This window comes from Solea senegalensis, linkage group LG12 (assembly GCF_019176455.1).
Source record: "Solea senegalensis isolate Sse05_10M linkage group LG12, IFAPA_SoseM_1, whole genome shotgun sequence".
In the NCBI taxonomy this organism is placed as follows: Eukaryota; Metazoa; Chordata; class Actinopteri; order Pleuronectiformes; family Soleidae; genus Solea; species Solea senegalensis.
The window spans coordinates 16614020-16637000 of NC_058032.1; the positions used below are offsets into that span (position 1 = coordinate 16614020).

General features: G+C 41.1%; 1 protein-coding gene and 1 non-coding gene across 13 annotated transcripts in view; one reads left to right on the top strand and one right to left on the bottom strand.

Annotated features, from left to right (window-relative positions):
• The window catches only part of LOC122778456 (rho guanine nucleotide exchange factor 9), a 45226-nt gene that overhangs the window by 20905 nt on the left and 1340 nt on the right, over positions 1 to 22981 (top strand). For 6 of the 12 annotated variants that reach the window (XM_044040373.1, XM_044040374.1, XM_044040379.1 and 3 more), the window contains 9 exons: positions 5057 to 5236; positions 6650 to 6739; positions 7760 to 7960; positions 12219 to 12398; positions 12665 to 12897; positions 13829 to 13958; positions 15271 to 15402; positions 18480 to 18723; positions 20241 to 20309. In XM_044040373.1, coding sequence (XP_043896308.1) covers positions 5057 to 5236; positions 6650 to 6739; positions 7760 to 7960; positions 12219 to 12398; positions 12665 to 12897; positions 13829 to 13958; positions 15271 to 15402; positions 18480 to 18723; positions 20241 to 20309 — 1459 coding nt within the window. Of the gene's footprint in view, positions 1 to 1685; positions 1837 to 5056; positions 5237 to 6649; positions 6740 to 7759; positions 7961 to 12218; positions 12399 to 12664; positions 12898 to 13828; positions 13959 to 15270; positions 15403 to 18479; positions 18724 to 20240; positions 20333 to 22019 lie in introns of those variants that run through there. The other 6 variants (XM_044040376.1, XM_044040381.1, XM_044040385.1 and 3 more) reach the window with 4 other exon arrangements.
• trnal-uaa lies at positions 10644 to 10726 on the bottom strand. Its single transcript has one exon. It is a non-coding gene; the product is annotated as a tRNA-Leu (tRNA).

The following is a 22981-nucleotide window of genomic DNA, read 5'->3' on the forward strand; positions in this document are numbered from 1 at the left end:
CCACATCTACAACATGGCAGCTAATAGCTGTGCAGGGATCTCTCCACTGAAGTAAATGTGATATTTGCAGCAAATAGCGATGGGAGTGAGAGGTCTGTGCTGCTGATCACAAGACTCAGGGGGGTCATTGCAATCTCATCTGAACAGTAACCAATAGCAGGCAGGTCTGGGCCTCGGAAAGGAGGGCCTTCATCACTCCAGGTTTCCCCCATTTTAGATGCAGCTAAACTCAGCTCCCATTTCATAGCCTACAATATTCACATTTCACCCATTTGCATCATTTCAGTGTGGCACCTGCACATTATTATACCTGGTCACTACATAACTAATACATGAAGGCATCAGTATTAGAGGTCGAAGTATGGTGAATGCTGAAGCACGCCATCATCTGATCTGTGGATCAGCATCTAAAGATCAGCTGATGGCAGCTGATGCTGATTTGTTTTCCCCTCCATCTGATAAAATATAGCAGTTTATAACAAAACACACATTACATTTACTGAATCACACTCTACAGTCTGCAGTGCAGTGCATCTAAGTCACAATTATTAACTCATAATTATGTGCCGAATAACATTTTGGATGTAAAAAAAAAAAGTTATACAGCTTTTATCAAGTTACACCTTGTGTAAACTTACATATAGTAATAATAAGTAATAATCAGCCAATAACTTAACAATGGCAAAACACACATCCTCTCTCTCTCTCCATGTACATATATATATATATATATAGATATGTATATATACACACATATATACATATGTATCTATATTCATGTGCATATTACTTACAGGAGGCTTGACTGATGGAGATTAAAATGCCCATTCCCCTTTCCTTCACATGCAGTGGCACGATCTGATAAAGGATTTTGAGGCAGGTGTCATGAATGTTGAATGAATGTCAGAAATAGATATTCTAAAAGCCCATCCCAGAGCTGTCCATGACAGTCCTATTTATAGTTATGGCAGGCTGGCTCAGATATTTGAGGAAACTGTATGTGTTCTCTAACACTGGCTAAGTGCTGTGGGGTTTGTGTGAGTGTGTGTCTAGTTAAGTGGTAAATGGTGTACTGAATGTGTGCAAAGAAATGGTTGGCAGTCGTTTATTAGGATGATACAGTGAACATACAGCCATGACTTGTGGGCTGGTGTTTTCCTCACAAACAGGCGACCGTGCATGGACCCCCACAGAGCATCACATCATCATTTTATAGACCAGAGTGGTTATGGCTCATTTGGCTGGCAGTGACAACACATTACTACTTGTGGATGTGTGTTTACATGTGCATGTTATGTCGTGTGTGTGTGTGTGTGTGTGTGTATGTGAGAGAGAGTGAGTCTTGGGTGGGTGTTATCCGTAGTTCATCTTTGAATCCGTGCCCGGCACATGTCCCAGGTGTTCTCACATTTGTATTCCCTCTAGGGCAGGTGCCTTCTAATAGAGTTCTGTTAAATGCTGTGCAATCAGAAGTGTCAATGTGCGGTTGCTGTGTGTGCGAGCACGACAACAGTGTGTGTGTGAGGATGTGTGTGTGTGTGTATTTCTCACCGGTTTTAGGTAGAGGATCTTTGATTGGCTCCTCGACTCGGGGTGTAAGTGTATTACATAACAGGGCTGGCAGACACGGGGAGGACGGATCGCGAGACTCACTCAGTGCGTCGGAAAGAGAAGCCTCTTTCTGGAATACACCACCTTGTTACTCCACATCCCGGACTCAGCTCTTGCGGAGGACCATCGCCTCGACCTCTTCCTGAAGGGATTTAATTATCATGATTGTATGAGCCGGACTTCTCCATGCATACACTCTCCGAACAGTTACATACCACAAACATGGTAAGGCTGGTGTGTGTTTGCTCGGGGATGCTGTAGGTGCTTTGGTGCAGCTGTGCTGTGGCTAGAGCTAGAAGAGGCTGTTGGAATGCAGTGGAGCTGCCAGTGCAGTGAATGCTGATGTGTTGTGCTGCAAAGACCATATAAGACAGTGAACCGGATTTTTCATTTTTTACATATTTCCTTGTCACTATGTGCTGGAACATGAAACAGAGAGCATCGTCACATTATGTACATGTATGGGGAAAGATTCCTCTGCATTCATTTGCATTGACCTAAATACAGGCTGGGTTTTTTTCAACTGAATGACTCTCTGATGTTTAAAATTGTAACTGACGTGCAATGATAATGATGACAAAGGTTGTTACACCCAGCAGACACACTGGTAATGATGAGTGTCATTGTAAGGCTTCTCTGCATCTTTGTGTCCACTGCTCTGACATTTGGTCAAGCTAGGTATGAAACAGTGCTAAGGCAGAAATTGGGAAGATTGATTATGTAATGCTTTTAATTTATTCAGACGATGTAGAGGGGGGAAAAGGGATGCAATGTATTGGTGAGGCCAGTGCTGATCTCATTAGGGAGATGGAGGGATGAGGGGAAGGAGAGGCCTGAGCAAGAAGGAACATTGAATGGCCCCTTCTCTCTCGCCCTCTCTCTCCTTGCTCTTTCTGTCTGTTGGCCATATTACAGGTGATTGATGGGGAATGGAGAGATTGTGCTTGGAGTGAATGGGGCAGAAAATGGAGGGGTGGTTGTGGGGAGAGGGGGGCATCTGGGGCTAGGTGCCAAGGCTCATCTGTTCTACGGATGCTGTTTTAGACAAAGGTCCTCATGTCAGATGGTGACGGTCAAGCAGAACTGATTTGGCTGCACCTAGTTATTGCAGCATTGTTTTATTTTTTCCACCTGTCCAGTTAGTTGTGTAATACACGATTTAAATCTTCTTTTCCATGAATCAACATTTTTTTTTTTTTTTTATCTTTTTGAGCACAGTTCATTTCATTGGCCCTGTTTCCATGGCAGCATAGCACATGTTTTGCAGTAATCCTCTTCTCTTCCTGTAGTGGAGAGTTTTAAGATATAGGCTGGAGCTTTTGTTATCCCACCTCCCAGCCGATGTGATACCTGACTGAGTCAACCTACTCAAAGGCAGCTTTAATCTAAAATCTGCCCGTAGAGGCCAAACTATTATATTTTACGTCAACGTGGAAATGATCATGTTGGTGAATTCTGTGGTGTGATTGGTTTGTCATTCTAAGAGTCCAGAAGTCCATCTTAGAATGATGTGTTGCCTTTAATCACTGTCTTCTCACAGAGACACTCACACACACCTAAATTTGGAACTATCCCGGTGTAACCTCAAGTGTCCTTGCTTCATCCCATCATCTTGTCAATACCAGTGAAGTATCCTCATCTGTCGCCATGACTACGGCTGTTCTTTCCCTTCCAGGCATGGATGACCCTCCCTGTGTTCCCTCCTCTGCTCTGATTGGCTTATATTCCCTGTAGCTGTTTAAATGAGCCGTCAGGGAGGTGTGCTGTTCTACAGGTGGATGGGGCAATGCAGCTGCTGAGTCTGAGAGCTTTGATCCTCATGGGGGGCTCGGATTATTCCAAACACACACGTATGCACACAATCTGCAGTTTCTCATGGACATCCTTATAAATACACTGCATCAGCAGGAAGATGGTATAGCATTTTTTGTGCTGGTGTTGTGTTATTCAATTTAAAAGGTTTTCTCACTGAGGCTGGCAAAGCTGAATGACTAGGAGAAAGCACCACTAGCACAATGTTAACATGCAAAAGTCTTAGCAACACCATAGTGAAGGACTAATTGTACGTCCATCCGTGTGACAAAGCTGTCCCCCGGCCTCTGACAGCTCCTTACCTGGAGCTTAAGCAGCTCCTGTCAGGCTTGGTTAGCACTGGCCACACTGCCCACTGCCCCAGGGACTGGATGCATGGTTAGCTCTGGACTGGAGAACGCTGATGAACAATACTTTGGACGGAACAATTGGAACAAAGAGTTGGTGCTGTTCCACAGATGTGTGCACAGGTTTGATGCATACAAAGTAAAAAAAAGTGTGGCTGCATATGTGTGCGTTCTTGTATGGGTATATTTTTGAGGCGTATAAACGGGAGTGAGGACTTTAGGGAAAGTGAGGACATTTTGGCTGTTCTTTACATTTTTAACAGTTCTTATTGTTGGTCAAGACTAGGTTTAGGGATATAATTGGGTTTAGTTTAGGGTTAGAGTAAGGGTTAGGGTTAGCCATTCAGTTGTGATGGTTAAGGTTAGAGTGAGGGGCTTGGGAATGCATTTGTCTATGCGTGTCCACACTGCAAATGCTGCACAAACGTGTGTGTGCCGATGCATGTCTCAAGACAACCAAGCTAAGTCCTTAGTGTGATGGATAGTGGTGCTGTTTGGTAAATTGATTATGTCAGACTCTAGGGAACATTGTCCACTGTTTTATGTCTGTAAATGAGAACTACCCTTTCAGATCCAGTGTACGAACAAAAACGAAATACTACTCATGTGCACAACACAGTTTAAAGTCACAATTCACTTTTGTTTTCAGTGTCGCATAATTTCAACATTCTGTATTCATTATGTAAAAATCAATAGAAAAGATGTGATGAGTCATCCATCCATGTTTTGTCTTAGACTGAGCTGCAGATAAAATAACAAGCCCTGGTGACAGCATGAAGGAAAGGAGATTATCCCTTCACATTTGTTTCCTCCTCTGCATTTATATTAAATTAACACATGTAATTATTTTAATGTCATAATGGGCCAATTACCATCCCTGTGTGGAGACTGGTGCTGTGCCTCTGAACGCTGTGTTGTTTCTCCACTAATGGCTCTGCCTTTTTTGTGTTGTTGTGTTGTGCTGTGGTCTGTGTTAGCTATTGTGTTGCTCTATTTGCAGTCCTTAAGCTGCCAGTGGGCCCTGCCTTTGAGGGTGTGTATTTGCATTCATTAGTAATCTGAGTGGGTTTAACAACAAATCAGGGGCCAAAATGAGGCTGAGTGCTGTATTACAATCGGTTTCAAATTCGATTTACATTCTGTTTAAGATCACGAGCCCCCATATTTATGTGCAGTCTATCCGGTGATGTGTATCTGTTTTAGTGGTGTTTCCACAGCAGAGGCATGGCATACATAACGAGAATAAAACATAAGGCACTGCCTGTCTCTCCCTCCAATATCTCCAGTTGATAAGTGGAGGTTCAATCGTCAATGCTGAGGCGGTATGGGACCATGTGACCATGGCGGACCGGGAGTTGGCATTTAAGGCCGGTGATGTCATCAAGGTGCTGGATGCCTCCAACAAGGACTGGTGGTGGGGCCAGATTGATGAGGAGGAAGGATGGTTCCCTGCCAGCTTTGTACGGGTGAGTTAGCTGTAGCCATGGCTGGCCAGCAACCATAGACACAACACACACCCACACACAAACCAAGATGGAGGCACGTGAACATATGCACAGAAACTGATAAATACACAGTAGGAGGGTATAATAGGTTGAATAATGCTTTATTTCAGTCTTAGGTTGGTTTCACACTGGGTGCGTGTGTGGCACATTACTGCAGCAGCGCTGATCTGCTGCGTCTTGCACACATCGGTCATTCACACCAGGTGTAGCTCACCTGGTGCAGAGCTTCTGTTCTACATAGAGTTTGCCTTTCAAAATCCTAAAACATGCTAAATACTTTGCATACTCCTCTGTACTCATTCGGAATACCTGGACTCTTCAGAATGAACCCATGCTTCTGTCGGAGTTGCACAAATTTCACAATAAAGTCTTTTATTGGAGGAAAAAAAATAGTATTTTAGCTGTGAGACGCAAACGTACACATCACTTAACATGTGCCTAAATACAAAAGGGGCCGGGTCACTGCAGCTGCAACACATCACACACGCATCCAATGTGAAACCAGCTTTACATAACAGCGAGCAGCTAGCCAAGTGTGATCATGGACATCAGAACCATGATGATGATGATGATGATGATAATCATGATTTTTATGGCGATGATAATGACAAAATGCTGAATGATCTATTCTTAAAAGCCTTTAATATGAATCACGTGTTTGCTTTTCTGTGATTTTATGATATCACCCATACCTGAATTTACTGTTACTAATCCTAAACCCTGCATTCATTTAATATTTTAGACATGGAGAGTGGAGCCTTCCCTCTCACTGATCACATGACTTCCAGTAGGGACAGAGGGGCAAACAGATTCATTTATCAAAAGGCTCACGTAATAAAATCTACATCTGTTTAAGTCTATGATATCTTAAGATTATGTTGGTGCTGGTCTTCTGCCGCCTCATCTGGTAAGTTTATTTCACTCACGTGAATTCTAAACAAAGGAACACAAAGTCACAAGAAACCCTACTTGGAGACAGTAGTGGATATGTGTTGTGATTTTCTCGATGGACTTTGGCGTGAGGAGAGAGCAGTTTTTCAAACTTCCAGGCATAGCAGGTGTAGATTTTATGAGGTCAGCCTTTTGTTCAGTGGCTATGATTTGTTTTTCCTCTGTCCCTGTTTGCAAACACAATCCTTGAACTACCCCTTTAACATGGAGATCCTGCTACTTTACTCTTTCACCTAACATATTACAGGAACAAATGGTATCCTTGTTGTTGGTGGACGCTGCCACAGCAGATACCACCCCTCCCTCCCTCCTCATGACCATTCCCACCTTTCCATATTGTCACTCCTGAGAGGGCAGGGCAGACAGGCTGACTGACTGTCATCCAAAAAGTACTTTTTTGTTCTGTCATTCTCTCTCTCCAAGGTGGAACCCCACCCTCCTCAGCCCCAAACAAAACAGGTTTTCTATATCAACCCCATAGCAACTCCACGGTTCCAAAACACCACGTCAAAGGTGCGTTTACCCAGCTTCATCTACCCATCCAGCCTGCCCGCCCACCCGCCCGCTCCAGTCTGTCTACGCAACGTTCCCTCGACATTACCTAACATTAACGTTCCCATCAAATTGTCACATCATTCTCAGTGGGGTCAATAGAGAGGCACAGCTGATGAGTCAAAAGTAAAGATAATCTCTAATGCCTTCTGTTCAGTTTCTCCTTAAATTCTAGAAATGTTTTCACCTAGAACTACAGCAGATGAATTTTGAAATCACTATTTCTGTTAAGTAGTTGTTACCATTTAAAATATCCATCATTTTCTTCAGGACTCACTTTTTCTTTTTACTATTGACTCTGAATATTTTCTCAGTCTTAATGCTGCGCTATTAGTTCTCGTCTGCAGTCAGTGCTCTACCACCCGTCACTCTGCTTGTCTGTGGCGCTGCATTTCTCATCCTGTGTTTGGCATTCTACCCGTCGGTTCTTTGATGTTCTCTTGGCAAACTGTGTGTCATCAGGTGTTGGCTGCTGGGCATCTGAAACCACACTCAGAGGCCGAGAGTGGAATATACTATGTGTGTGGATCTTTGTGTGTGTGAATGTTGATGAGCGCATGCTTGCGTGAAGAGGTTGTGTGTGAGTGTCTACGCATGCATATGTGCAGAGGGGCGATGTTTTCGTGTCGCACACGGTACTGAAGTTTGGCATTACAGTGAATTCTGGGCACCAATCTCAGAAAGAGGCTTATTTTAAGCTCCGGATTGTTTGGCAGCTTGTCCAACACCTTTCTGATGTGCTGGACCAAGAGGCTTCATCACTGTCCAAACCATCAGAGACCCTCTACATGAAGTAGTGTGTGTGTGTGTGTGTGTCTGCGTACGTGCTATTAATAAAAAAATGAGAAATACTATTTTTATTGGAAAGATTTTGCAATTTGGATACCTTACATTGACCTCACATTTGTATCTCTGCATATTTCATATTCAAGTGAGTGTGGGTGTGCGTGCCTGTGTGTGTGTACGTGTGTTTATTCCCAGCTGTGGGTGAACCAAGAGGATGGGGGAGCAGAACCAGCTGAGGGGACCAGTGAGGTGCAGAATGGTCACCTGGACCCAACCAATGACTGCCTGTGTCTCGGCTCGCCCCTCCAGAACCGAGACCAGATGAGAGCTAACGTCATCAATGAGATCATGAGCACAGAGAGGCACTATATCAAACACCTCAAGGACATCTGTGAGGTACTAAAACACACACGCGCACGCACACACAGAGATGTACTGCTATTCCAGGCCACATTTTAATACCAAGGCACAGTGGCAAAGATAAATGTTAAGGAGCAGAAACAGAAGCAAAGAAGCCGTGGACTAGTGTGAATTATTAACACTCCCACATCCACACTCTGATTCCAAAAACAGTCCAAAAATATTTTTGTTGAATATGAAAACACAATATGTCAGTTGCACACTGGTGGAGGGATTTGTTCCAGAAAAAAAGATTGTCATTATATTATGAGTCATACCTAAGCGACACGCCAGAATTCACACCTAATAAAATGAAACACATTTAAGCGTTGCACACACAGTCTTGTAAAGTCTCACAACATGGCAAATATTAACCTGAATCTAAAATCTAATTGGAGGTGTGTTACACATCACAAACTAGATTGTTGTTATTTCACTGCAGTGTCCTGATATGATCTTTCACATTGATCACACTGTGCACCACACATATAAAACATGTAGGGACTCGTGTCGAAGTGAGTGTTTCTCATCCTCCCATAAGCATCTAAGTGATCAAGGTGTTTGGTTATAGTGTGGTTTGACTGCACCAACTACATTTTAGGACCGGTTGTCTCACCAAAGATTCATTTTAGACTTGGGAAAAAAAACTCACTAGCCTATTGACATAATAGGACTAATAACAACCAGTTTTGGGGAATGTTATGTTTAAAAGTAACTAGTTAAGTTACAAATGGCCATTTCCCACTATGCAGTTCCAGCAGTGCTGTCTGCTAAATACACCAAACTCCTCTGTTAAACGTTGAGATTTTAGAAATTCCCATGCTAAATGTTGGAGTCTGTCGACATCACATTGTAGCGGCTCAGCTCACTTAGAACTTCACCAGGACAGGTACTAAAAAATACCAGGTATCAGGTGCTATTGCTAATAGAGACACTCGGTGTAGTGGAAAAGTGCCAAAAGATCCTGCAGTTAAAAAGTAACTCTTTACATTAGATTACCAACTGAGAAAAGGAGCTCATTACAGTACTTCTGCGTTATCAAAAACAAACACCCCTATGATGTTCGTGTCTACTCGATCTTACTGGCAACTATGTCATTTGCATAGTAAAGCTTACTGAATCCAGTAAGCTTTTGATCATGGTCCTAAAACTCTTATCGCTTGCTGTTTACTGGTGTGCTGTGGTGTAAACATATTTCCAAACACTCAAATGTTTTTTTTTTAACTTCTATCACCATGTTCAAGTCAACTATATTGAGTTAACGGAAAATGTTTTTTTCTGAACTTTCTGTGACGAGTTTCAGGAATTTTATTGATCATTTTATTAAAGGAAGCTCCTAGTTAAAAGTTAGGTGTCGTCTCGGGGCTGAAGAACGCTGTCGTCAGCATCATCCTCCATCCTCCACCCCCTCCCCTGCCTCACTGCAGTAGGTGCATGAGCTCCTCGCAGTCAACGATGTCTTGTTGCACAGAAACAACTTCCATTTTACTGTGATATTCTGCAAATGTTTCCACGAAGCTATCGCTGTTTATTCTGTCATCTCGCTGGCTGAGCTTCTGCACACACAGTCAGTGATACAACAGCAGCAGCACACAGACAGGTGTCTGTCTGCCTGCCAAACAGAATGAGAAAACAGAAACAGAGTCGATTCCTGCCAGATTTTCTTTTCTTGTGGCAAAACAAAAGTACAGGAATAAACAGTGGAAATAATAAAAGTAAGCAATTCCATTTTTGATTAATTTTTGAATTAATACAAAGTAAATCAATCTAACACATTACTTTAACACTGTAAACAGCCCAAAATGGAATGCATTTTAAAAGAAGTAGTAGTAAACACTGGCAGAGAAAGGAGTGAAGCTGTTGAAAAAGCAACTGCAAAACAAAATGTAGTGACAAGTGCCAGGAATTTGCTTTGCATGTGTGTGTGTAATACAATTGAATCTTTTTTTCATACAACGTAATCCATCATTGAAAAATGTGATGTTTGTGAGTAAAACTTAGCAATGACTCTTTTTGCTGCTTCTTAAAACTAAATGAGGTGACTACATTGACAGAAAACACGAACGTTTTTAATGAATGTATCTAACCCACATATGCACAGTATATGATGTTAAATCAAGATCAAGTGGAAGCAGAGTCCTGTGCTGTAGTAACAAGGCAATCAGAGATGGCAGACTTAACCCCATTCACGCAACAAGCCTCTGTCAGTGTAACAGACTCTGTGGCGCAGTGGTAGACACTCTGACTCCCGATCAAAAGGTTGTGTCCTCGAATCCACGTCAGGGTCACATTTCTCGGGCAGTATTGAGCCACCAAAAACAATACTCCATGCCAATTGTATGATCATGTTTTTGTAGGGAAGGACGTATTATTGTGGTAGTACTATCTCATTTCTTAAGTATTCACCAAGTAATAGTTTGGGACAAAAGTTTCAACTTAAATTAATGGGTAATGGGGGCGGGACTAGATAAGCTTGTGCTTCTCCCGCTTTCTCTTTCGGTCATGTGTATTGTGTGAACAAAACTAAGATGATGTGTGATGATGATTGATCTAACTGACATGACCGAAATAAACATATAAATAAATGAAATACATAACTCTTCATAAGACAGGCAAGGGGAATCCTTTCTCAGGGTTGAAATTTGCTACCAGTTCATTACAAGGCCAAAGTTCAATTTCCTACCAGGAGTGGGGTTCGAACCCACGAGGACTATTGTCCATTGGATCTTAAGTCCAACGCCTTAACCACTCGGCCATCCTGGTTGCTACATGTACTTGTTCCCATTCCTGTGTCACGTTACCTGCCGTAACCCGGATTACTAGTAGTAGAGTACTAACCTCTATACGATCACGGCGAGAATATAGTTATTATTAAGTTTGATTCACAAGGATTTTCATATGCAAGCATTACACTAATTGCAGTATAGTAATTCTCATTATCAAGCAATTACTTTGATATTCACATGGATTTACTGTAAATATCACAATATTACCATAATTGTAATTCTTATATAAGGTAGAAACATTACAAATACAAATAGTGAAACTATTATTACTCATGGGAGTGACAGATTTAGCTGTTTTGTGTATTAACTGTGTGGAGTCTGCATGTTCTCCCTGTGTCTGTGTGGGTTTTGTCTCTGGTCTTCTCTGACTTTGTCCCACAGTCCAGACGTGCAGACTGAAATGAGGTTAGGTTGGAAATTCTAAGTCGTTGGTGTGAATATTTGTTTGTCTGTTTGTGTCATCAGTGGAGTAATTGACCGGTGGTGACCTGTGCAGGGGTTTTTATGTCATTAATCAAGAGGCAGATTCACAGAGGATAAGCAATACAGATGATGGATGGATGTGAAACAGTTGTTTGTAATATTCTATTTGTCAACCGCATAGCTATTAGGTGGTACCGGATTACATGTTTATACAGCTGTAGAATATACAGTAGATATGAATAAGCCGGTCAAAGAGAAGATTTATACTTCATTCAGGTAAAAGTAAGAGGTTTTAGGATTCATTTACTGAGTACTGGTCATGCTAGTTACTAAGATGGCTATCAAAAATACTTCATACCATAATACACCACATACTCATCACATGTAATAATTCCATAAATATTTACATTTTTACATTACATTAACATTTGTTAACACACAAGCACTCAACATTTCCATAAATGGATGATTCCCTAAGTTGAGTCACTGCTTCATTTTGATTATTTGGACTAAGCTTCAAGAAACACAACTAAAAGGATCAGTGTGTGTATTTCATAAAGACATCAGAGATAATTCTGGGTGGTGGAGAATGAAATAGTAAAAGTCTTCCAGCAGATCCTTTCCAAAGCTTCAGGGCCAAAGCATCAGGGCATTTAATTAACTGCAAGCACTGGACTGACAGATTGGGACAACATTTCGACCCGTGCAAAGTTGTTTTTTGACTCTCAAACAGCCTATGGCAAGTCAAAGTTCATTTTAATTCTAATGAATTATAATTAAAAAAAACAAAGCGTCCTGAAAGGTGACATTTGTTTTTATCTGATGTACACAATTTAATTTATTACAAGTGCAAGATAAATATCTTCTCAGAATAAGTTACTTATCCAGAAAATAAATAGTCTGGTGCTCAGAAGTTAATTGTCTTATTTCCTGTCAGGGCTGTAGGGGGTTTTATGGAAATGAGTGTCCAATGAGGTCCAGTACTGAGTATCTCATTTAACATTTGTGAAAACCTCTCAGCAGCCATAACCCATATTTTCTTGCAGGGCTATCTGCGCCAGTGCAGGAAGCGTGTGGACATGTTCAATGACGACCAGCTCAAGGTCATCTTTGGGAACATCGAGGACATTTACCGCTTCCAGATGGGTTTTGTTAGAGACTTGGAGAAACAGTACAACACAGAGGAACCGCACCTCTCTGAGATCGGACCATGCTTTCTAGAACATGTGAGTTGTGTTATTAAAATGTTCCTACATTACAAAGATTTGAATAAAGGCCTGTTGTCTGCTGTATAGGTTAGAACTCGTGAGATTGCAGTTAAGTTGTTGAGATAATTGAGTGACCAGGAGCAATATCTTAAAATAATGAGATAATTACGTCATAATCTTGACGAAAGGATTGGTAAAAATGTAAACAGCCATTATGTGGCTAGAAGTAGAAATGAGGATTTTCCTCTCTTGATTATTTTCCTCTGTACTCCTTCACTTTGCAGCAAGATGGTTTTTGGATCTACTCAGAATACTGTAACAACCATTTGGACGCCTGTATGGAGCTGAGTAAACTGATGAGGGATGGCAGGTACCAGCACTTTTTCGAGGCCTGTCGCCTCCTCCAGCAGATGATTGACATTGCCATTGATGGTTTCTTGCTCACACCGGTCCAGAAAATCTGCAAATATCCGCTGCAGTTGGCTGAGCTTCTCAAATATACTGCCCAGGAGCACAGGTACGGTACACTGCAGAATGTATTGCCTCCCTAAAAGAAGCTATTACTGATGCATCACTGGTTTCCAGATGCATTGTGTTGTGATGCAGCTGTTGCAGGTGCCAGGTTTATTATCCAAGCGTGAATTGAGGCAAATGTTGTTTTTCCGCTGTTTCACTAATGGTGTGCAACTGTTGTAGAGGAATAATATTTCACTAAGGATTTGCAGTTCTGTTATCAATGAACGGGACAGTACTGAATGATTATTTTATATCAGTGCATGGCCATGGGCAGATTAAATATGAATTTGGGCTTTTCTGGCACACGTTCAAACGTCAACATTCCACACACTGTATGCACAGCGCAGAGGAGCAATATACAATCTAAACATTTGCAGATGATCTCTCATGAACAGACGCGCATACGAGCAACCAGATGTGCAAACTCATGCATGCAGACCCGCAGAAACACGCCGGTGTAAATGATTCAGGGTCTCTCAGCCAGATACAGATACAGCCAGAGAGGGAAAGATGCCAGCTCTGCCAGCGAGGCATGCCAGATCACAGCGTTTGACTGTTGGGAGCAATGGAGAATCTGCCTGATATAGGCTAGCTCTCTGTCACACACACACACACACACACACACAAACACACACATGCATTATCTTCCACAGTGAGGATTGGATCCATTGCACATCTAAGCCAGAGGGATAAATCCAGCTCAGTTAGCAAAGACGCAGTCAGAGTTAACCGTGGATAGAGAAAATGGCTGATGACTGTGCTCCAGCAGATGTACTGCTGTTACTTTTACTTTATAACCCCTGTCTTTAATAGGCTACTCTGTGCCATTCACTACTGCAACATTAAGTCTTTTTTAAGAGTGTCTAGTCTCCAGGAGCTGTAACTTCATCCTTTAACACCTGGGTGTAATTATGTGCACACTGTGTCCATAGTGACTATCGATATGTGGCAGCTGCCCTGGCAGTAATGCGGAACGTCACCCAGCAGATCAATGAAAGGAAGAGGAGGCTGGAGAACATTGACAAGATTGCCCAGTGGCAAGCTTCTGTTTTGGACTGGGAGGTATGTGCTTGTACTGACTGTAACATAATTACAAAGCATCTGATGTTTTTATGGCTGAGCGTAGTCCATAATGGAATTCCCCCATGCTGATGGAAGAATTTACATTTTTAGTCCTCATGTCACCAAACCCGTGAAAACAATCAATCAGTTTTGTTTGTTTGGAAAATCTCTTTTACTGTGAGGTTGTCTGAAATGATTGAACAGCCGACTAGCGTAGCACTACAGCAAAACACCTGAGTCGATTTTAGAAGAAAGAAAGGACTGTTTTTGTCCCTTGATTTTCTTCACTGCCACTTATGCAGTTGCCTTTGACCTCGATGGGCATATTTCTGAGGACCCAAGGTACAGTGGCTGCGTTTAAAGGTCCAGTGTGTAAGAATTTGTGACGTCGAATGGTGAGACTGCAGAGTGCAACAATCTGAGAACTCCTCCACTCACTTTCCTTAAGCTGTGTTTCCTTCAAGGTTTGGTGCAGTTGTTTTGCGTTTCCAGTTGGAATATTACCAAAATAACCAGCTCCTACCAGATGATTTTTTTTCTTTGCTTACGGAGTTATCCGGCTCCACCCATGACACTCTTTTCAGTTGAAACGCAAGCCTGACACAGGCTTTAGCATTCCAAACCATACTGTACTGCATCAAACCAAACCGTACCATGATGGAAACACAACATTGGTTTGTCAGCAAAGAATGTGAACACTCTCTCATAACTCTCTTTACTGTCCAACTATTTCTGCTATTTCCTCCTACTTCTTCTTCTTTGGTTTACACGGCGGGTTTAAGTTGTCAGAGCTGTCTGTTCTGCCTGCTGTTGAAAGATGGCCTTGCAAAATGGCAGCCTCTGCAAAGCAAGGTCCTTTCCTGAGGTAAATATAAAAGGCTCCAACTTATAGCTAATATACCAATGAACCCTATTACTGGAAGTGGAACTACTACGCAGGCTTCAACCTTACCTTCACCTCTCACTGATTATAAACTGCACTTTCATAATCACTTCTCACTTGTGATGGATTGACTTCATCAAATGTTGCTTGGTTAGTGTGTAATTTGAATCTATTACCCTCATCAGGCTGTTAAGTGCAACAGTAGCATGTTTTGAAAGGGCAAAAACATGTTCACAGACAGTATGCTTTGTTGATGGTCAGTGGTTACTGTGGTAACAGTGCAGTTTGAATTCTGATAGACTGATATCACCATGAGGGATTAAAACAATGCACGCCTGTTAGGATGAAAAGTGCTCAGCCTGATGAATAAAGTGGTTTAGTGGCCTTTGCATTTACTAACTGTGTATCTGTGTTTGTGTGTACGTGTAGGGAGATGATATCTTGGACAGGAGCTCGGAGCTCATCTACACCGGGGAGTTGTCATGGATCTATCAGCCGTATGGACGCAGCCAGCAGCGAGTCTTCTTCCTCTTTGATCACCAGCTGGTCCTCTGCAAGAAGGTACTTTCTGACGTCTCTGTCTCTTCCTTCACTGACTTCTTTTCTTTTGAAGATTTGAAGACATTGTTGGCTGCTGAAAACAAGCGGATCAGCTAAAACTTGACCTGTTTTCTTGAAAGTTGTGTATTGTATGTCTAGTGACAGAGACGCTTGAAGACAGTCAATACTTTCCAGTGCACATTTATGTCAAGACCATTTAATTGGACTGTTTTCTTAGGCATGTTATTATTAGCCGTTTCCCAGTTGACCCAATGACCTGTTGCGTCACAGTCTAAAACATCTTTAGTTGAAACTTTAGTTGTTAGCATGTTGAGCACCTTTCTGTGTCTTTCTACCAAGTTGTCCTCCAACTGATACGTAACTATATATACCACCTATACGTACATTTTATTGGTTTTAGCACACCAGTATTTTTCAGTTCAACTAGGCACAAGTGTTAGTGAGGTTAGGGTTAGGGCTTTGCTTGGACCTCATCGAAGCAAGGCACCAGATTACCTTTATTTACACTACCTCCAAGGGGCGCCTATTTAAGAAATTTACCTGGGTCATAATTCCTGCATACGACCCATAGTTACCTTTCATCTCCTTTCTATCACCCATTAACTTTAATCTGAAAGAGAATAACGTTGGCATCCCTGTCAGGACAGCAGCCAGTCCATCACAGGGCCACATACACCATATTGCATGTTTTTGGACTGTGGGAGGAAGCAGGAGGACCCGGAGAAAACCCACGCACACGCTGGAAGAACATGCAAACTCTGCATGTTGACTTGCGTTTTTAAAGTCTGGTTTAATCAGACTTACGCAATAATAACAGTAAACTTCTTCAGTCTTGCCGAAGCGCTGCAAATAAATGCATTATCAGACACACTTGCACTGAGTAAAGATGCGTTCCAAACCTCAGCACCTTTCACAAAATGGAGCTGTGGTAGTTTGGGCTCTAATGCACCAAGGCTGTGCTCTCCTGTCAGACAGATGTTCACGCTTGACTGGACTCAGCAGTACATGCACACGGAGACAAGGACATTAAAGTCGACAGACACTACACACATTAAAACACACCAGGGCTGAATAACTGTTCCATCACAGGCACACATTTGTACACACAGAGGAACAATCATTTCACCTTTATACACACAAACATGCCAAAATAGAGGATAGCCTACTGTAATACATACAAGGTGTGCTGGCTCTCTGTTTTTATAGCTCCCTCTTTGTCCTCATCCTCCCCTCTTATATCACAACTCAACATCGCTGGCATCAGGAACAAACTCCAGTGTGTCTGCAGATCACACACGTGTGCGGGCTGTTCTGGTCGGCTGCATAAATTCAGCTCCAAGACATCTTAAATTGTAAATTTTAGTCTTTGTTCTACACTTCCTGCTTCAGCATCCTCTGTACAACATGTGTAATAGTAGCCCTCGGGGTGTGTTATTAGCACGATGCATGTAGCCTTCCATCTTTTCCTCTCATCTCTTATCAGCACGCAGATGCAGATTTTTCTAGCTGTACGCTTATTAAAAAATTCTGCTCCTTTTCTTATTTTACCTTCCTTGACCTCTTCGTGTGACTGGATTATTTGGTCCTGAGGCAGAAGTCACAACAAAGACTGTGTCACATTATAGTGTTATTCCTGTGAATCTCAAACCTTGAATCAGTTCAGTTTATTTTTGCTTGGTGGAGGGTGGAACTAATCTCTTGATTAATTGATTAATAGACCGGCAGAGAATTAATTAATCAATCTGAGTTGGGGGTTTTTTCTCTTGAAGGATAAACGTTCTGTGGTTGTCGCTTGACATTAAATATTTAGCTTTTTTTTAATCCTCATGATTTGCATTTTGTTTTTGCTCTTCTTGGACATTTTGTAGCCCTAACAATGTATCCATTAATAATTGGCACATGAATTGTTAATGAAAGTAATCATTAGTGGTGGCTCCCATGTTGATGTAGCTGAAAAATGAGAATGAAATATTCAAAGTTGTTTCGTACTGTTTATTTTCAGAGGAATTATATTAAGAAAGTTTGTGACATACTGTCAGCAATGACTGAGCAATTCAAAAAAACATGGGTTATAGCAGCAGTTGTTGTGTTGTAGTTAACTTTATTTAATCAGAATGTAACACTTCAGAAAACAATATGTGTCAATATCATGTTTATGCTTTGAATGTTTGACCCCGGATGTGTGAAATATTACTGTAATTGTTGTTTTCTTTGTTCATAAAATAGTTCAGAACCACAATTTACAGGTTTCTCTGACTTTAACCATCATTTATTATGATAATTATTGATATCAACCGCATGTTGTTAATCTTTTTATCCATACCATTTTTTCCAGTAGTGAATTTGTGTGTGTGTGTACATGTATTTATGTCTTTGTGAGGTCCATACCAACATACAAACCTATCTTTGTGAGGACATTTTACCTTGTGGGGACATTTTGTCTTGGTCCCACAACATTAAAGGGCTTTTTCAGGGTTAAGATCTGGTTTTAGGATTAGGGTTAGAATTGGTTTAGGTTAGGCACTTAGTTGTGATGGTTAAAGGAATATTTCACCGATTTTTGCTTTGTATTAGGAGAATAGGGGTAGTATTTTTTGAAAAATTGTGCTTCTCAACCTCAGTTTCCCCTGAGAAATATCTTGATTCTTTTTTTATTATGTGCCCACCAGTGACACTTGGTTCAAGCCTTGGTCCAAGGCTTGAAACTACAACGCTAATTCCGCACTTTTTAGACCCTTGGGGGGGGTGGGGCAGTGTCCACCATCTTTGCTAGTAGTTACGCTAACAGGACCAAGTGTCCCTGGTGGGGACACATAACAAAGAAGAGAATGAAGATATTTCTCAACTCTGGGGAAACTGAGGTTGGGAAGCACAATTTTTCAAAAACATTACCCATATTCTAGTAATACAAAGCTTATCGGGGAAGTATTCTTTTAAGGTTGCGATAAGGGGCGAGAGAATGCTTTATGTCTATGATGTGCCTCTCAGGACACTGGTGACAGGATGCTTGTTGACACCTTCAAGGTTCAGCAAGCACACATACACATTAACACACACTTTCATTTATTCTTACCCAGGACCTGATACGCCGGGACATCCTGTACTATAAGGGCCGCATTGACATGGACCGCTACGAGGTGCGGGACGCGATAGACGGGCGCGACGACGACTTCAACGTCAGTGTGAAGAACGCTTTCAAATTGTGCAACAAAGACAGCGAGGAGATCCACATCTTCCTGGCTAAGAAGCCTGAGGAGAAGATTCGCTGGCTCAGAGCCTTCCACGAGGAGAGGAAGATGGTGCAGGAGGATGAGAAAATTGGTTAGTTACTGCACATCCCTGTTTTGGAAAGTGGGGCGATACTTTTCAGGATACTTTTCATGCACACAATCAGTAATAGTCAGTGTATACCATGGTTTCGGTGCTATTATACCACAACCTTTGATTATTAATACATTATCTGTATTTATATAGTGCTTCTCTAGTCTGGATGACCACTCAAAGCACATTATAGTTTTGCCATTTACACATATTCATACACACCTATGTATAGTATTAGCAATGTGGGGTTAAACACATTTCAGCGTCACAATGTCTAAAAATGACAACCATTAATTTTATATATTTATATAAACACACTTTAAATCCATCCAAAAAAAAAAGGTCTGTATTTAGATTCAAGGTAAGGGGGACTGTTTCTTTTTTTATGCTTTAGTTGTCGCCACTATTTTACAGAATGTTGATATAATATCATGAGACACAGAACAGGCAACAACACTTTTCTACGTTCTCTCCTACGACTCTCCTGAGCTGCTTGACTTGTTGTAGCTGTAACTTCTGGAAAGAAAAAAAGAAAACTGGAAAGAAAAAGCTTCCCCCAGACAACAAGATTCTTCTGTGCTTCACAATGTCATCAAGCTTGGTCTTCTGTTATTGTTTTGATTGACAGACCCCTAGTGGCAGAAATGTATATCAGTGTCTTGCCTAAGGATAGATGGGCATGTAGAGTAGAGGAGCCTGGGAATGAATGTCCAACCATGTGGTTTAAAGACATTCTACCTATCAAGCCACAATATTCACATATTAAATACTCTACTTTAGTGACATTGTTTTGCTTAAAATACTTTTATACTTAAAAGCTGTACTTAAAACCGCAACCAAGACATCCCAAACTCTCGGATCAGCCCCAAAAAACAATCTCCGCCCCAAAATCACTGGACGTCATCATCTGTAAAAAGAACTGAGAATTTTTAATCACCAGGTTACATGGAAATGAAGTGATTGGCTGTGCTTATTTCAGAATGGTCAGTGCTTCAGACACCAACTTTAAGTATCAGGACATAAAAAAAGAGTTCAACAAATATGATAACAAGTTCAGAAACAAATGTACCAATCCTAGCCTCATGTACATGTACATGTTAATTCTACACAGTATTTATACGTTGCAAAGTAGCTTTTACAGCGAGTAGTGAATCCTCCCCCCACCACAGCTGCTAACACGTAAACAAACATGTTCAACTATACGACCTTATGTTTTCATTCCTTTAAAGGTCAACTGTGAATACAGTACAGTGAAACCATGAATGTTTTTGAGATGTTATCAAACCATGAAAATCTCATACTGATTCATGTCCTACAATGGGCTTTAGGTATGTGATGTATTTCCTGCGGCAGAGTACAAAGAGGCTTGTTTTTGTACACAAGCTTCTCTGCGTCATAAACACCAAGTCTGAGCGTAACAAATATTGTTGAATATTATTGACTAAATCTAAGACAACTATTTCTGCTCAAAGTTTTTTTGTACATCCCATAAATCATACGGCAATATTGTCTTCTAGGTTTTGAGATCTCTGAGTACCAGAAGCGGCAGGCGGCCATGACAGTGAGAAAGGTGACCAAACAGAAAGGTGAGGCAACAAGAAGATATCAGGTGATTTCCCCTTTTTTTTTCCTTGCCGACGTGCTCTGTCTTCTCATCGCTGTTTACTCTTTCCTTAACCTGCTCTTTTTTGCTTTTCTTACTTTGTACTTCTTTTTCCAAACTCACATGCTCATGTTTATGAACGAGTCTAGATTTGCCACGTAGCGCGTACGCTAGAAGAAATCCAGTGAATTCACGTCATCTAATGGCAGTCCATTCGTTTGGATATTATCGCTTTGAGGATGACTTGATAGTGTATGAGTTATGAAGCAGCTGTTAAGCATCAATGAAAAGACAGAGGGCTGTTTGCATGAACTAACGAGTTTAAAGGGCGATACCAGTGTTCATGACATGTGGGTCTTGTGTCACGTAGCAGTGAAATGATTGAAGACAGTGTTTCCTGAGTTACAGTGCTTGTTGCTGTTGCATCTCCATAAATATCCAGAAAACCCGAGCCTGAATTGTGTAACAGTGGAACGACATAGAGCCTGACCGATATAGTGGGTGACAGATGTGATTGGTATCAGCATTTGTGTTTGCCGATAGGAACCAACATGAAAACTTCTAGGTTTTTTTTTTAGATTTTTGCAATTTTTAAAACAAATGGTGGTAAATGTTTTCCCCGCTTATACGTAGGTTTCCAACCGAGTGTCAGAGGGATCACCATCAAATATTAATGACTACTGGTAGATGTTAAGTAAAGGTCAGGAGATACACCAAAATATTAGACCTGGGCTGTTATGTAAGATTTGATTAAGAGTAAAGTTCAGACTTTTAAGTTCAGGCTTTTAATTAAGGTTAATTTATTTGTTTCATTTTGTATTCATTTGTTATTGTTACTAGTCATAAAAAATGTTTGTCAACTCTTCTATTGACAAAAAGATTTGTTTGTGCATTCGATGAGTTCATTTGATTTAATTGCATATTTTATTAATTATATTTTAATAAAAGATAAAATAGACTTTTATATTTATTATCTAAATTGAAGGACACGTCTTCAGTAGCAGTCATTTCTGTCATATTTACTGTCTGTCCTCTCCTGAGGAAGGACCCACCAGGGTTAGTCAGTACAATGATCCATACATTGATTGCAGAATGTTTAATGTACAGAAAAGATGTGCATACGTGCATATATAGCATATTTTACTTAAACAATTTTAAAGTGTAACTTCTTTAAATAAGTATTTTCTCTTTCTTCTTCTTTTTTTCTAGCTATTTGTTATAAATGTCACTGTTGAGGTATAAAATAGGGAGTAATTAACATGTCGTTTTGTTAGGACTTTGCTGCTCTCTTTTATTGGCGTCTGCCCTCAAAAATTCATATTGGATCAGGCTCGTTTGTCAAAACAGAAACCAGCTAAAACCAGAAAAAACATGTCAAACAAGTTAGTCAAGGTTATCCAACCGTCAAAACAGACGACCCACATGTACACTTAACTGGCATCATCCTTAAAGATTTAACCGTTTTAGTGTTAGGCTAGATGTTTGTACATTTATCATGACTGATGTTCTTGCTATTGCCAGTTTCACAGTAAGCATGATCATCAATTGAGGTATTAAACAACTAATGACCTCTGCTGGAATGTCCTCTCTGATGTTAGGCTCCCTGTAGATGTCTGTCAAAAGTAAATGTGTGTTTCTAAGTGCTGTATGTGTACATGGCTGGCACAAGGTGAAGTACTCTCTTGAATTTCAGATTCATTTATAGATTTCATCTTGAGAAAGAGGGCCATGTTGTATGGACATGGTTTGAGAATGATAAAGGTATATGCATTAGAGTTCTCCTTAGAGCTAGCACAATAAGATGCCATGGCAACTGCTAAGCAGCATTGGGAGGTGTTTTGATCTAACGTTGGCAGTGGAGCATGCGCTCACTGTTCATTCTGTTGACAAGCATTAAGTCCACTGTCCTAAAATAACACAAAGACGGTGTTACCCTGCAAACTGCTTAAACAGTGTTGGGCAAAAACATCCCTTACAAAAGACCCTGTTCACCATCCGTATCTTTTTGTCTAAGATGCCATGGCAACTTTTGAATATGTCATCTTCAAATATTGATTGTTTCAATTTTTGGATTACACTAGCTACACTAGTTGTGATGCTTGTAGCTGACTGTAGCTGAACAACATTGTAGACTGTAGTTAAATGCATATTAGCAGCTTTCTGTTGGCTCTGTTTTCCCCGCTCTTGTGTTCTCAAGTGTCGAGGGTGCTATTCAAACAATCGTGCTGTCAACAAACATGGAGGAACAGTGTCCCTTGTCCAAATGCCTGGTGTCATCGTCTTATGCATCTGATGTAATCTGTGGGTTCTCTTGTTTGCCTGCAACAGACTTTGATTGAATAGCATCTTTAGTCTCCCTTGTGTCATCGCTAGAGCTGAATTCCACGTTTCTCCTAATTCAGCTGTCATCGTATGATCATAATGTGTCATGTCTCAGGATTAATACGCAGGAATGTTAGCACTGGAGGCCACTTTTGTGCATCTGTGTGCCTGTGTTCTGTGGAAGCATGACTTGGTGTTGTGTTGTTGTGCCTGTTTCAGAGACGATACTGACAATGTTTCCTCTTTGCTATCCTTCCCCCCTTCTTTGTCTCCTCTGCTTTGTGCCCTGCGCTGCCTCCTTGTCTCCTCCCCCCTTGCTCTTTTTGCACCTGC